The sequence below is a fragment of the Lucilia cuprina genome, chromosome X (genome assembly GCF_022045245.1).
Source record: "Lucilia cuprina isolate Lc7/37 chromosome X, ASM2204524v1, whole genome shotgun sequence".
NCBI classification, from domain to species: domain Eukaryota; kingdom Metazoa; phylum Arthropoda; class Insecta; order Diptera; family Calliphoridae; genus Lucilia; species Lucilia cuprina.
This window is the reverse complement of record NC_060949.1, coordinates 6499549-6512299: the sequence shown is the minus strand read 5'-3', so window position 1 is coordinate 6512299 and position 12751 is coordinate 6499549. Positions and strand designations below refer to the sequence as shown.

The window sequence follows — 12751 nt, the reverse complement described above, 5'->3', positions numbered from 1 at the left end:
GTGTAATCCATTTAAATGATCCAAAAACAGAAAATGGTTAATTATGATCCGCAATGAATATTGTTAATAAAATTTCAAGTTTTATTGTTGATTGGTTTTTGTTAAAAACGTATAAATTTTAGGTGCGCTTTTCACTACCTCCTACATTTCTTCTTCTATTTTTCGTTCATCAAAATTATATTAAATTTAAATTTTTACTTCATTTTTATTGTAAAAAATATAGTTTAAAAAATTTCAAATAGATTCACCATTTAATAATTACGCAAAAGTTAACGACTTTAAAGAACTCAAATATTTCGTTTTAAAAACTAACACTTTCTTTTACAATGAACACTTCTTTTAAATGGAATTATGTACAAAATTAGGTTTTTTTTGTTCGCGCTCTTTATACCCTACTTTATTGGGGTGGGTATATTGAGTTTGTGCTGACGTTTGTAACGCACAATAATATTGGCCCTATACCAATATACACCTTAAAGTATACCAATCGGCTCAGAATCATTTTATAAGTCGATTTATTACAAAACCTAATTCACATTTCATTCGTATACAGGTGTAGGGTATTATAAGATCTCGCCCGACTATAACTTCTTACTTGTTGGCAGTTAAAACGGTTTTTTTGGTTGTGTGGTAGTTAAAGTAGCAAAAAAACTTAAGAAAGAGAGAAAAATATTCACAATAAATTGACAGCCAAATAAGTTGCCATTTCAATTAATTAAAAAGTAAAGTTAGGAAACGTTTAAATTGTAACAAATGAATCATTGGTTTACCATTGTACTTTTGATGTTTGACTTGTACCAAAAAAGTACAATTATTTCAATTTTACCAACCCTGGTGCAGATTGTAAAATTTTACAAAAAAAAAATACTTTATTTTAAACATGAGTTTTAGACTGAAAAAGCTGAAAAAGTACGTGGGCATAAACTTAGAGTTTACCAGGAGAGAATTTATTGGGATAATATTTTCTTCTGTTTTATTGGAAATTTCCAATAAAAACATAATTAGTGTTGCCTCTTCGCTCTATAAGTTACCGCAAAACTTTTTACTCAAAAATTTTTGATTCAACATGTATAAAAAAGGAAAATATAAAGAAAAGGGGGGAAAAATAAATAAAAAAGAAACAACCACCCCCACGCTTGAGCTGGATCCGCGCCTGTTCTAATACATAAGTCTTTTTTTCCCATTTGCCTTAAAGTTTCATTTTTTTTTAAACAAAGAAAACTTTAGAGCAAATACCTGAAGATAATCTTAGATTAACTTACGTCGTAGTCCATTTTCTTGCGATAAATATCACCCATTATGCGTATACTTCGCATGTATGTTGCTTGATCGCCAGATATCATTGATAGTCGTGTTGCCTCCATACAATAGTCATGGGCATCGCCCAAGTCACCCTGTTTACGCAAAGCGACAGCCATTCTTAAAAGAGCGGCTCGATGATGAGAAGAATTCAGATCACCTAGCTGTAAGGAACGTGACAAATCATAAGCTTTTGAAGCGTACGAGGCACTCTTTTCATTGTCTTGAAGACGACCATATAGTTCAGATAGAGCAACATAAACCTGCAATTCTAATGAAGGATCACATATCGCAGTTGCGATTTTGTATGCACCTTGTAAACCTTCAAAAGCCCTTGAGAATCCCCCCATTTCCAAATAGACACGCGCAACAGTCAAATGGACCAGTCCACCTGTACGGCATTGCGTACCACATTCATTATACAATGAGTGTCTTGCATAGCTTAAGGCTCTTTCCAAACCACCTAATCTCTCGTGAGCACGAGCTAAATTGAGATAGGTCTCGGCTCGCATGGTGGGAGAATCTAGTTCTTCTGATATACCAAGTTGCTGATGACCGAATTCTATAGCTTCGCGATATTTGCCCCAATCCATATGTGCCTGATATAAATAGCCCAGCAGTTGAAAACAGTCTTCACGGCGACTAGTCGACTTTAAAGCACTACGCCATGTTCGCACAGCGGCATTTTGATTGTGTTGTTCGTAGAGTTTAAGGCCTCGTTCAATCTTTAAAGAATAAAAATAGTAATATGTATTCTAATGAGTAATATAAAAGTATCGTTCTACCTTTCTTCGTGCCATAAACTGCTTTAAACTTCGCTGGCATGCTAAAAAACAATTAATAACAGAATTATTTGAACGAGTGTAACCATGCCGCGCCCATAATGAGGTACCATCGGGGCTGGAACCACAACCAGCCAAGCGGGAGTAACTTTCATCCAATTGACAAAATTCTAAAAATACAAATAAATTAAGTATTTCAAGAATGGCAGTAACAAGTCATACGTACCATTGGTATTATTTAACAGGTAACGTGAACCATCAGGTGATGCTAATAAATGGGTTGCTGAAAGATTATGACTGTGGGGTATGCTAAAACACGAATAAAACTATAAGTTGTTGTATTTCCCAATTTAACAATTCCTTACCTAAGGAGATCTTTGTTTGCTATACTCTCCCATGACATGTTATAAAAGCCAAGTTGAACTAAAAATATAAATATGTATGTAGAAGAACATTTATATAATCTTATTCGTAAATACAAAAAATACAAGTAGGAAATTATGGTCGGGTATGGCCGACCATATGATACCCTACCCTATATCAAATCAGCATGTTAAAAATAACAAAAAAAGATTTTATACTAGAGGGCTCAAATGGGGATAGATCAATTTACATATACTTTAAAGTTATTTATGTAGAATTTAATCGTGTTATTAGTGTTTATAAGTAAATGAGGCCCGATCATTACCAAAATCGGCAATCTTTCAAACTTCTATAACACTAAGTTTTTAACATTTAACATATTCGGGGGGACGAATATACCAATCGACTTAGAAAGTGAGCCGATTGTTATGCTTTAAGGTTGGTATAGGATCCATATTTTTAGGTGTTGTAAACATCAGCACAAACGCATAATACCCTTCGATAGTAGTGTAGGATATATACATATATAGGGTAGGGTCGCAATCTGTAGAAAATATTAAAAATAGATACTTATTTTTAAATAAGCAACAAAAGAATAAAGAAATAAATAAATAAATAAATAAATAAATAAATCTATAATTTTAGCTAGTATTATTAATTTTCCACTAATAAAGGCAATGTATCCACTTTTTGGAGTTTCGATTGCTGGAAAAGCGTTATATATTCCGATAAAACGAAGTCTAATCGTTTTTAGTCTGATGGCAATGAATACTGCTGGCACCGCCCTTATAAAAGCTTAAAAAAGCACCAGGTAAAAGAAACGGTGAAACTTGGGGGTGGTAGTCTGGTGGTGTGGGCTTGTTTCATTTGGTAGAATCTCGGTTCTTTAATAAAATTAAATGCTATATAAAGCATATATTTTTAAATAACACTTAGTTTTGTTAAGTTTCATTGCGATACAAATGGTTACAAGTCAATTTTAAACATATATAAAACTTATTTGTGCCAATTTTTAGAGAGATAATAGAATATTTGACGTAATTATGGCATAAAAAGTCCAAATCGGAAGGTACGGTTGCATGGGGTCTAGGTGAAATAATGGGCCGATTTCATTAGCTTCGCCCCTGTGCAAAAAAATATGCTTGGTCCGAATTTCATCAAATTATCTTGAAAATTGCGGCCTGTACCTTACGCACAAGGTTTACTCAAAAAATCGACTTAATCAACTCAAAAAATGATTCTGAATCGATCGGTATACTTAAAGGTGGGTTTTGGACCAATACGTATAATACAGTACCTAAAATAGAAAATTTAAAAAGTACTTTTTAAAAATCGAAACAGTACAAAAAAGTTCCCTTTTATGGATTCTATCTAAAGGCCATATAACCAATGTGAAAGAATTGTGATTTATTTTTTAAAATTAATCACTCAGAATAACAGTTATACAATTATTACTTTTGTTTTGTTACTTATGTTTTTGGCTGAGCGCTTGATTGTTGTTTGCTATGATTTCTGTAGATAGTTTGTGTGTTCTAAAAATGTATTTATATTTGCGATTTGTTGTTTTGCTTTTAAAACTAAAAATCATAGGCACCCCTTTTCAAAAACGTTTACAAAATAAAAATATATTGTTGCGTGTTATTTTGTTTTTCTTTTAGGTTTCTCTCAACCACTTATCAAAAGATATTTACATAGTCATAAACTGCAAAAACACTATTATAAATAATGATCACAGCAATTAACCTTATAAAAACAAAGTGGACCCGTAATTTTCAGTCTCTGGTTATGAATTATAATATTTTTTATCTTCGACGCGACAATGCAGTGTTTATTGACAAGATACAAATTGAAAAATCTAATTTTTGTAATTTTTTGGTGTCTGTCAGACGACCACGTTAGTCCCAAAGGATTGAATATGTCCAGTGCCGAATTTTTATGTCCTTTACTTTATTAAATTTATATTTTTTTATGTTTCCGGCTATATCATTATTATATCAATAGCAAAAGAAAAGAAACCAATCTAAACGAAATAAAACACACAAAAAACAAAATATATACCACACAATGAAGCAGACATCCACACGCAGAGAAAAAACATGGTTACTATAAATAAACTATGTTCACTGTAACAAAATATTGTTATCAAAAACATATATAGCAATTTGTTCAATTTAAACAATATTTGTGTTATTGTAATCATTTTTATCTTCATGGCGCTGAGACATAATTATATTTTCAATAACTAAATATTGGTAACTATGAAAACATATTATAACCATTTGAACTTTCTTATAACCATTATATGTTATATTGTTGTAGGTTATATAACCAGTATATGTTATATTGTTATAAATAACCAATTTATGTTATGTTGTTCTATGTTTGCTGGTACAACAACCAAAAACTTTAGCCACACTCCTCACACAGATTAGTTCTTTTTGTGTTGTTTTACGCGACAATAAATGTGCTGAAATAATTCTCATATTTTCAGTGCAAAGCACACATGTTTTCATTTATGTTCTCTTTTATATTTTGCACTACAACATATGCGTTTTAAACATTCTCTTTCTGGCCACCACGGATCTAAATATACGAACAGATCCATAAAAAAACAAGTATGAATGAGATAAGAACAATAAAAAACCTTACAGCGCGAAGTAATTTTTAACAAGTAAGAGTGTTATATTCGGCCATGCACGCAGAGAAAAAACATGGTTGTGGTAACCATGTTCTAAGTGCAACATATTATGGTTAAAATTATGATTGTAGTCTAAATATATTATGGTTATTGTAACAATTTTAAAATATCATATTATGGTTAAAATCAGCTAAAACATTTTATCATAATATTTTTAATTTACCATAATATTGTTTGTTATACATGACTATATTATGATCGAATGTGATCAAAATATCGTTAAAAATATGTATTCGAATTCAAATTTATTTTGATTACTGAATCAGTGCAATTACAGTTTTTAAAAAAGTAAAGACCTTCATTACTCAGACCGATTTACAAATTTCAATTAAATTCCCAAAAACATAACATAACATATTCTATACAAAGTGAAATACTTATACATATAATTTTATAAACCAATGAGAATTATTTCAACTCATTTTATTGTCGCTTTAAACAACACACACACACAAAATAATATGTGTGAGGTGTGTGGCTAAAATTGTTTTGTTGTTGTAGCAACAGATATAGAACAACAAAACATATAATGGTTATTTATAACCACATAACATATAATGGTTATACAACATATAGCGACATAACAAATAATGGTTATCAGTAAGTTAAAATATTTGTTAGTAACATAATATGTTTTAGTCGTTACCATTACTTAGTTATTGAAAAAATAATTATTTTTCAGTGAATCATACTCAAATTTATAATTGCCATGAACATGAAAATGATTATAGTAACAACAATATTGTTTAAATAGAATTAAAATTGCAATTATATGTTTTTGATAACAATATATTGTTACAGTGAACATAATTTAGTTATAGTAACCATGTCGAACTATGTTTTTTCTCTGCGTGTGCCGAATCTTATATACCCACCATCAAACCTCGTTTGACTCGAATGAAATTTACTTATGTCGAATATCATTTATATATTCGTATTTTTGGGCCAGTTATAAGCGTTAAAGAAATTTTCTGAAGGGATATTATATAGGGGGTAGGGTCAATTATGGGTAGATCCTCTTAAAATTTGGTAGACAGAAATTGGTTCGTATAAAATTTATTTGTGTCGAATTTCACCGCTACACTCGTATTTTTAAGCGCAAGGTACAGGCCGCAATTTTCAAGATAATTTGATGAAATTTGGACCAAGCATGTTTTTTGGCACAGGGACGAAGCCTATCGAAAATGGTTGAAATCGGTCCAATATTTCACCTAGCCCCCATACAACCGTATCTCCCGATTTGAACTTTTTATGCCATAATTACGTCAAATATTCTGCTATCTCTTTAAAAATTGGCACAAATAAGTTTTATATAAGTATAAATGACACTGCAGATTTTCGTAAGGATCTGCCTATATTTGACCCTAGCCCCCATACAAACCCCCCTTCAAAAAATGACTTAAACGTCTAAAATTGACTTGCAACCATTTGTATCGCAATGAAACTCAACAAAACTAAATGTTATTACTTTCCTACTTGTTTTAAATATAATATTAAACAAGTATGAATGTAAAGTCGGAATATTTTAACTTTTTTTTGGTAAAAAATATATTTTTTACAAGAGGGCTCAAAAGAGAGTAGGGGTAAATGGCCCTATCCTTATAAATATTGGTAGGGGAAGTTAAGTCTACTTCAATTTTAATTATGAAGAATTTATTTTTTTATTATTTATTATTGTTATTTTTTATTATTGATTATTGTTATTAGTGTTGGTAAGTGAATCATTCTCTACACTACTAAAGTGGTGTAGGGTATAAACAAATGTTTGTTTACAGTATAAAACTTTTTCTTTTTTATGACAAATAATAATCAAAATAATTACTTTTCTTCTTTTGATGATTATGTCAATTATTTAAACACCTTTGAATTTTCATTTCTCAATACAATTGTTCAATTTACAACCGATGTTGTAGCGTTGTATGGGTTGTATGTCAGCAGATGCTACAAAAGTCATAATAATGTTGTTGGTACTTTCTATGCAAAAGCTCTATACAACTTCTGCAACAATTTTTATATGTTTTTGAAATGTTGTAAGAAAGTCTAGTGTTGCCAATTGTTTATTTCAACATATAAACAAAAATTTCAAACGATTTTAGCATAAAAAACGATAAATTTTTTTTAAAAACTGTTTATTTATTAGTTTAAAATGTGGAATAAAGAAAATAAAATGAAATGAAAATTCAAAGAATTTAATATTTTTTTTATTTTTTTTTTATTTTTTGACATTGTTATGTATATTTGTTCTGATAGTTTTTTTTCTCATTGAGAACATTTTGCGAAGATCTGTTTACAATCACTGTTACTGCACTTTAGTAGGTACAACATACACTTTATTGTGAATTGAACAAATATCTTCAATGTTAAAAGTATTTCATCAATAAAAAATTAAATAATTTTAAGACATTGATCACTAAGTTTGCACAACTACCAACTGTAATTGTAATTCAAGAGACGTGGTTTGTTTCAAAATTATCTCATATTTATCAAATCCCTGGCTAAAGTTGTTTTCATAGTTGTAGAAGTGATGGTTATGGAGGAACCTATATTTATGTGAGGGAAAACATTCAAAATCATGTTGAAATATGCAAAAGTGAACATCGTCCAGTAAGTGTTTTTAGTAATATTATTGAAAATTTGCTGGAAATACTGTAGAAATTGTTGTATTATTATCGGAGATTCTAATATTGACATTTTGAGGAATACGTCTTCTTGGTTGGTAAATTTACTGGAAAGTTACTATTTTATGAATTGCCACACGTTAGTAACTCGTCAAATATCTGGGAAATCAATAGATAATACTTATACAAACCTTCCTAATTTGGTATATATAGATTCCATTGAAAATAATTTAACTGACCACAACATAATTTCTTTTAAGTTTAGGAAATTATATCAAGAGTCAAATTACTTTGAAGTTACTCGAAAGTTCTGTGACCTTAATAAGTTTAGAGAATACCTTACTAATGATAATTCAATTTATCAAACTGGAAATCCATCGATTGATACTACAAATTTAATAGATTAATTATCAAATGCAAATGATTATTCTCCTGTCGTAAAAAGGAAAAGACAAATTCTTAAAAACAAGTAGGAAAGTATAGTCGGGCATGGCCGACCATATGATACCCTACACCATGAGTATATTTTTACAATTTTTACTTTTATAAAATTTTTATTTTTTGTAAAGAAACTTTTATGTTGAATATTACCATAATTCCTAAATATTTAAGCCATTTATTGATAAAAAAAACTAAAATTTCTAAATGAGGCTTTATATAGGTCAAATATGGGCCGATCCTCGGTAAATTTGGGACAAAGATATATTTCTAAACAAGTAGGAAAGTATAGTCGGGCATGACCGACCATATAATACCCTACACCATGAGTATATTTTTAAAATTTTTACTTTTTATAAAATTTTTATTTTTTGTAAAGACGGCCAATAATGCGTTCAAGTCTGCTTGTATAACGACAAACTTATGCTAAGTTCAGACCTGTAAAATATTTGGTCCAAATATTTGTTATAAAATATTTCTAAAGTTGCGTCAAACAAATGCAATATTTATTTCAAGTTCAGACTTGAATAAATATTTGATGGTATTGTTTTATCAAACAGTGCAAAAATAATTTGGTTCAAACACACACATGTTTTGCAGCCACAGTATATCGTATATTTTCATGCAAGAAACAAATAGGAAAGTATAGTCGGGAATGGCCGACCATATAATACCCTACACCATGAGTATATTTTTAAAATTTTTACTTTTTATAAAATTTTTATTTTTTGTAAAGAAACTTTTATGTTGAATTTTACCATAATTCCAAAATATTTAAGCCATTTATTGATAAAAAACTAAAATTTTTAAATAAGGCTTTATATAGGTCAAATATGGGCCGATCCTCGGTAAATTTGGGAAAAGGATATATTTTTAAATAACAGTTAGTTTTGTTGAGTTTCATTGCGATACAAATGGTTACAAGTCAATTTTAGACGTTTAAGTCATTTTTTGAAGGGGGGTTTGTATGGGGGCTAGGGTCAAATATAGGCCGATCGTTACGATAATCTGCAGTATCATTTATACTTATATAAAACTTATTTGTGCCAATATTTAGAGAGATAGCAGAATATTTGACGTAATTATAGCATAAAAAGTTTAAATCGGGAGGTACGGTTGTATGGGGGGTAGGTGAAATAATGGACCGATTTCAATCATTTTCAATAGGCTTCGTCCTTGTGCCAAAAAACATGCTTGGTCCAAATTTCATCAAATTATCTTGAAAATTGCGGCCTGTACCTTGCGCACAAGGTTTACATGGACAGCCAGCCAGCCAACCGGACAGACGGACGGACGGACATGTCTTAATCGACTCAAAAAATTATTCTAATAATAATAATAATAATATTGATATTCAGAAAAGACTTAAAAGAGCAAGTCTATTACAATATTTGGAAAATAAAAAGCTTCTTTATGATGGCCAATATGGCTTCAGAAAAGGCAGTGGAACGGAAAATGCAGTTGTAAATGTTGTAAATTTTATATGTAATGGTTTAGATCAAGGTTTTAATGGAGTGTGTAGTATATTCTTTGATCTATATAAAGCATTTGATCTCGTAGACCATAGTATTTGATTAGAGAAACTATGTTATTATGGTATAATGGGTAGGGAATTATATATGTTTAAAAGCTTCTTGGAAAATTGAAAACAATTTGTTGAAATAAATGGAAGCAAAAAAAAAAAGAGATTTTCTTCAAGAGGGTTCTTATCGAGGTAGGGGTATATATGGACCTATCCTTATAAATATTGGTAGAGAAATTTACGTCAACTTCAAGGTTATTTTTGTAGAAACTAATATATACAGTTTATCGCCTCTAATGATAGTGAAGGGTATAATAATCCACTTCTTTAACAAACAAACTTGTGTAGGGTATCATATGGTCGGCCATGTCCGACTATACATTCATACTTGTTTTAAATTGCGTTGCGTTGAAGGTGGCGCGTTATTAAGTCAATAGAAATTATGACACAACACCCTTGTTCAATGCTGTAAAGCAACTTCATAAAATACAAGCAAATCCCGGTGTAACGAATGATATAATGTCAGGCCCTACTACTATGGGGGCTTGGAGCCCCCATATGAATAAAATAGAAAAATTCGTATATCTGAGAATCTATTAGAGCTTCAATCTTCAAATTTTATATGAATAACATAGACATTTATGTGAACATTTAGAAAATAACGGACAGACTCTTAATGGGGGGCTTGGCACCACATATGTAATTTAAATAAAAAATTTCTTATATCTTGAAAACTGTTATATAATTCCAATTTTTCATATGTAACATATCGTTAATTTTAAATTTCTTCACTATATTCGTTTTTTTACGCCCATAATTAACGTTAAAGTCGTTTTCTGATGGGGACCTTATATGGGGGAATGGGTCAATTATGGACCGATCCACATAAAATTTGATAGAGTTTTACTTGTATAAATCTTACTTCTGTGTAATTTCAATGCTATTATTCTATTTTTAAGCCAGTAATCAGCATTAAAGTTTCTATGGAGGGGACCTTATATGGGGGGTAGGGTCAATTATAGACCGATCCACATAAAATTTGATGGAAAGGTTTTGGTTCCTAAGATACATACTTATGTCAAATTTCTTCGCTATATTAGTATTTTTACGCCCATAATTAACATTAAAGTCGTTTTCTGAAGGGGGCCTTATATGGGGGGAAGGGTCAATTGTGAACCGATCCACATAAAATTTGGTAAATTTTGACTTGTATAAATCTTACTTCTGTGTAATTTCATTGCTATAGTCCGATTTTTAAGCCAGTAATGAGCATTAAAACAATTTATGGGGGGACTTCTTATGGGGGGTAGGGTCAACTATGGACCGATCCACATAAAATTTGGTAGAGAGATATTGCCTAGTATAAAACTTATTTCTGGGAAATTTGGTAAAGAGATTTTGGCTAGTATAAACTTACTTCTGTTAAATTTCATCGCTTTAGTCGTATTTTTAAGCAAGTAATGAGCGTTATAGTAATTTTATGGAGGGTCTTTATATGAGGGGTAGGGTCAATTATGGACCGATCCACATACAATTTCATAAAGATTTTTGGCTGGTAAGATACTTAATTATATCAAATTTCATCGCTATATTCGTTTGTTTAAGCCAGTAATGAGTGTTAAAGTCATTTTCTGAAGGGGACGTTATATGGGGGTAGGGTCAATTATGGACCGATATACATAAAATTTGTTTTTGAGATATTGGCTTGCATAAAACTTATGTGTGTCGAATTTCATCGCTATATTCCCATTTTTAAGCCAGTAATGAGCGTTAAAGTCATTTTCTGAAAGGGACCTTATATGGGGGGTAGGGTCAATTATGAACCGATCCACATAAAATTTCATAGAGAGGTTTTGGCTAGTAAAAAACTTACTTATGTCAAATTTCATCGCTATACTTGTATTTTTAAGCGAGTAATGAGCGTTAAAGTCATTTTCTGAAGGGGACGTTATATGGGGGGGGGGGTCTGGGTCAATTATGGACCGATATACATACAATTTGGTTGAGAGATATTGACTTGCATGAAACTTATGTGTGTCGAATTTCATTGCTATATTCCCATTTTTAAGCCAGTAATCAGCTATTTAGTGAATTTCTAAAGGGGACCTTATATGGATGGGTAGGGCCAATTATGGTCCTATGTCCGCCATAATTCAGAAATATTTTTCAGACGTCAAAAAACTGACCTGTGCGAAATTTTGTGGTATTTGCATCATAAACAACGAATTTGTGAATATTTGAAGCTATTTATACAATATTCCGGGGGGTACATTTGTATGGGGGCTATGTGAAATCGTTGACCGATTTTGCCCATTTTCAATACCAAACATTTCTGATCAATAAAATATATTTTGGGAAATTTTCATCTCAATATCTCTTATTTTGTGGACTCTATCGTGCCAACAACAGACGGACGGACATGGCTAGATCGTCTTATAATCATTCGAGGTCCCAGAATATATATACTTTATGGGGTCTTAGAGCATTATTTCGATGTGTTACACACGGAGTGACAAAACCAATATACCCCCCATCTTTTTTGATGGTGGGTATAAAAATAACTTTCGGCAAACAAGAACTTATCTTTATGTTTAACAACAGAGATTTCTCTATGGTAACTCCATCAAAAAACTTCCAAGCTATAATTTTCTTAGTTTGGAAGTTACATACGTTTTGGAAAATAAAGCAGAGAGGTGAATTGAGAGCTCGCTGCGCTTGTATGAATTAAATACAAAAATTCGTTTATCTTAAGATAATATAACAGTTAGAGTCCTCAAATTTTGTCGGGGCCACTTTAGTGTCAATATGATTATTTAGGATAAAAAGTGGGCGGACTAGCGTTAGTGGGCGTATCACCTCCCATATAAATTAAATACAAAAATTCGTTTATCTTGGAAACAATTACAGTTAGAATCTTAAAATTTTGCACGAATAACTTTAACATCCATGTAAACATTTTGGGTAATATATTGACATACCACCAATGAGGGGAGCGGTACCTCCCATATTAATTAAATACAAAAATTCCTTT

The 12751-nt window shown here is 31.0% G+C and overlaps 1 protein-coding gene across 2 annotated transcripts in view; it reads right to left on the bottom strand.

Annotated features, from left to right (window-relative positions):
• The window catches only part of LOC111689371 (43 kDa receptor-associated protein of the synapse), a 38674-nt gene extending 36139 nt beyond the window's left edge, over positions 1-2535 (bottom strand). For both annotated transcript variants that reach the window (XM_046945350.1, XM_046945359.1), the window contains exons 1-4: positions 2447-2535; positions 2308-2390; positions 2085-2251; positions 1263-2024 (exon numbers count right to left, since the gene is read on the bottom strand). In XM_046945350.1, the coding sequence (XP_046801306.1) occupies positions 1263-2024; positions 2085-2251; positions 2308-2390; positions 2447-2484 (1050 nt within the window). In that variant the 5' untranslated portion in view covers positions 2485-2535. The remainder of the gene's footprint in view (positions 1-1262; positions 2025-2084; positions 2252-2307; positions 2391-2446) is intronic.
• Positions 2536-12751: the final 10216 nt, after the last annotated feature.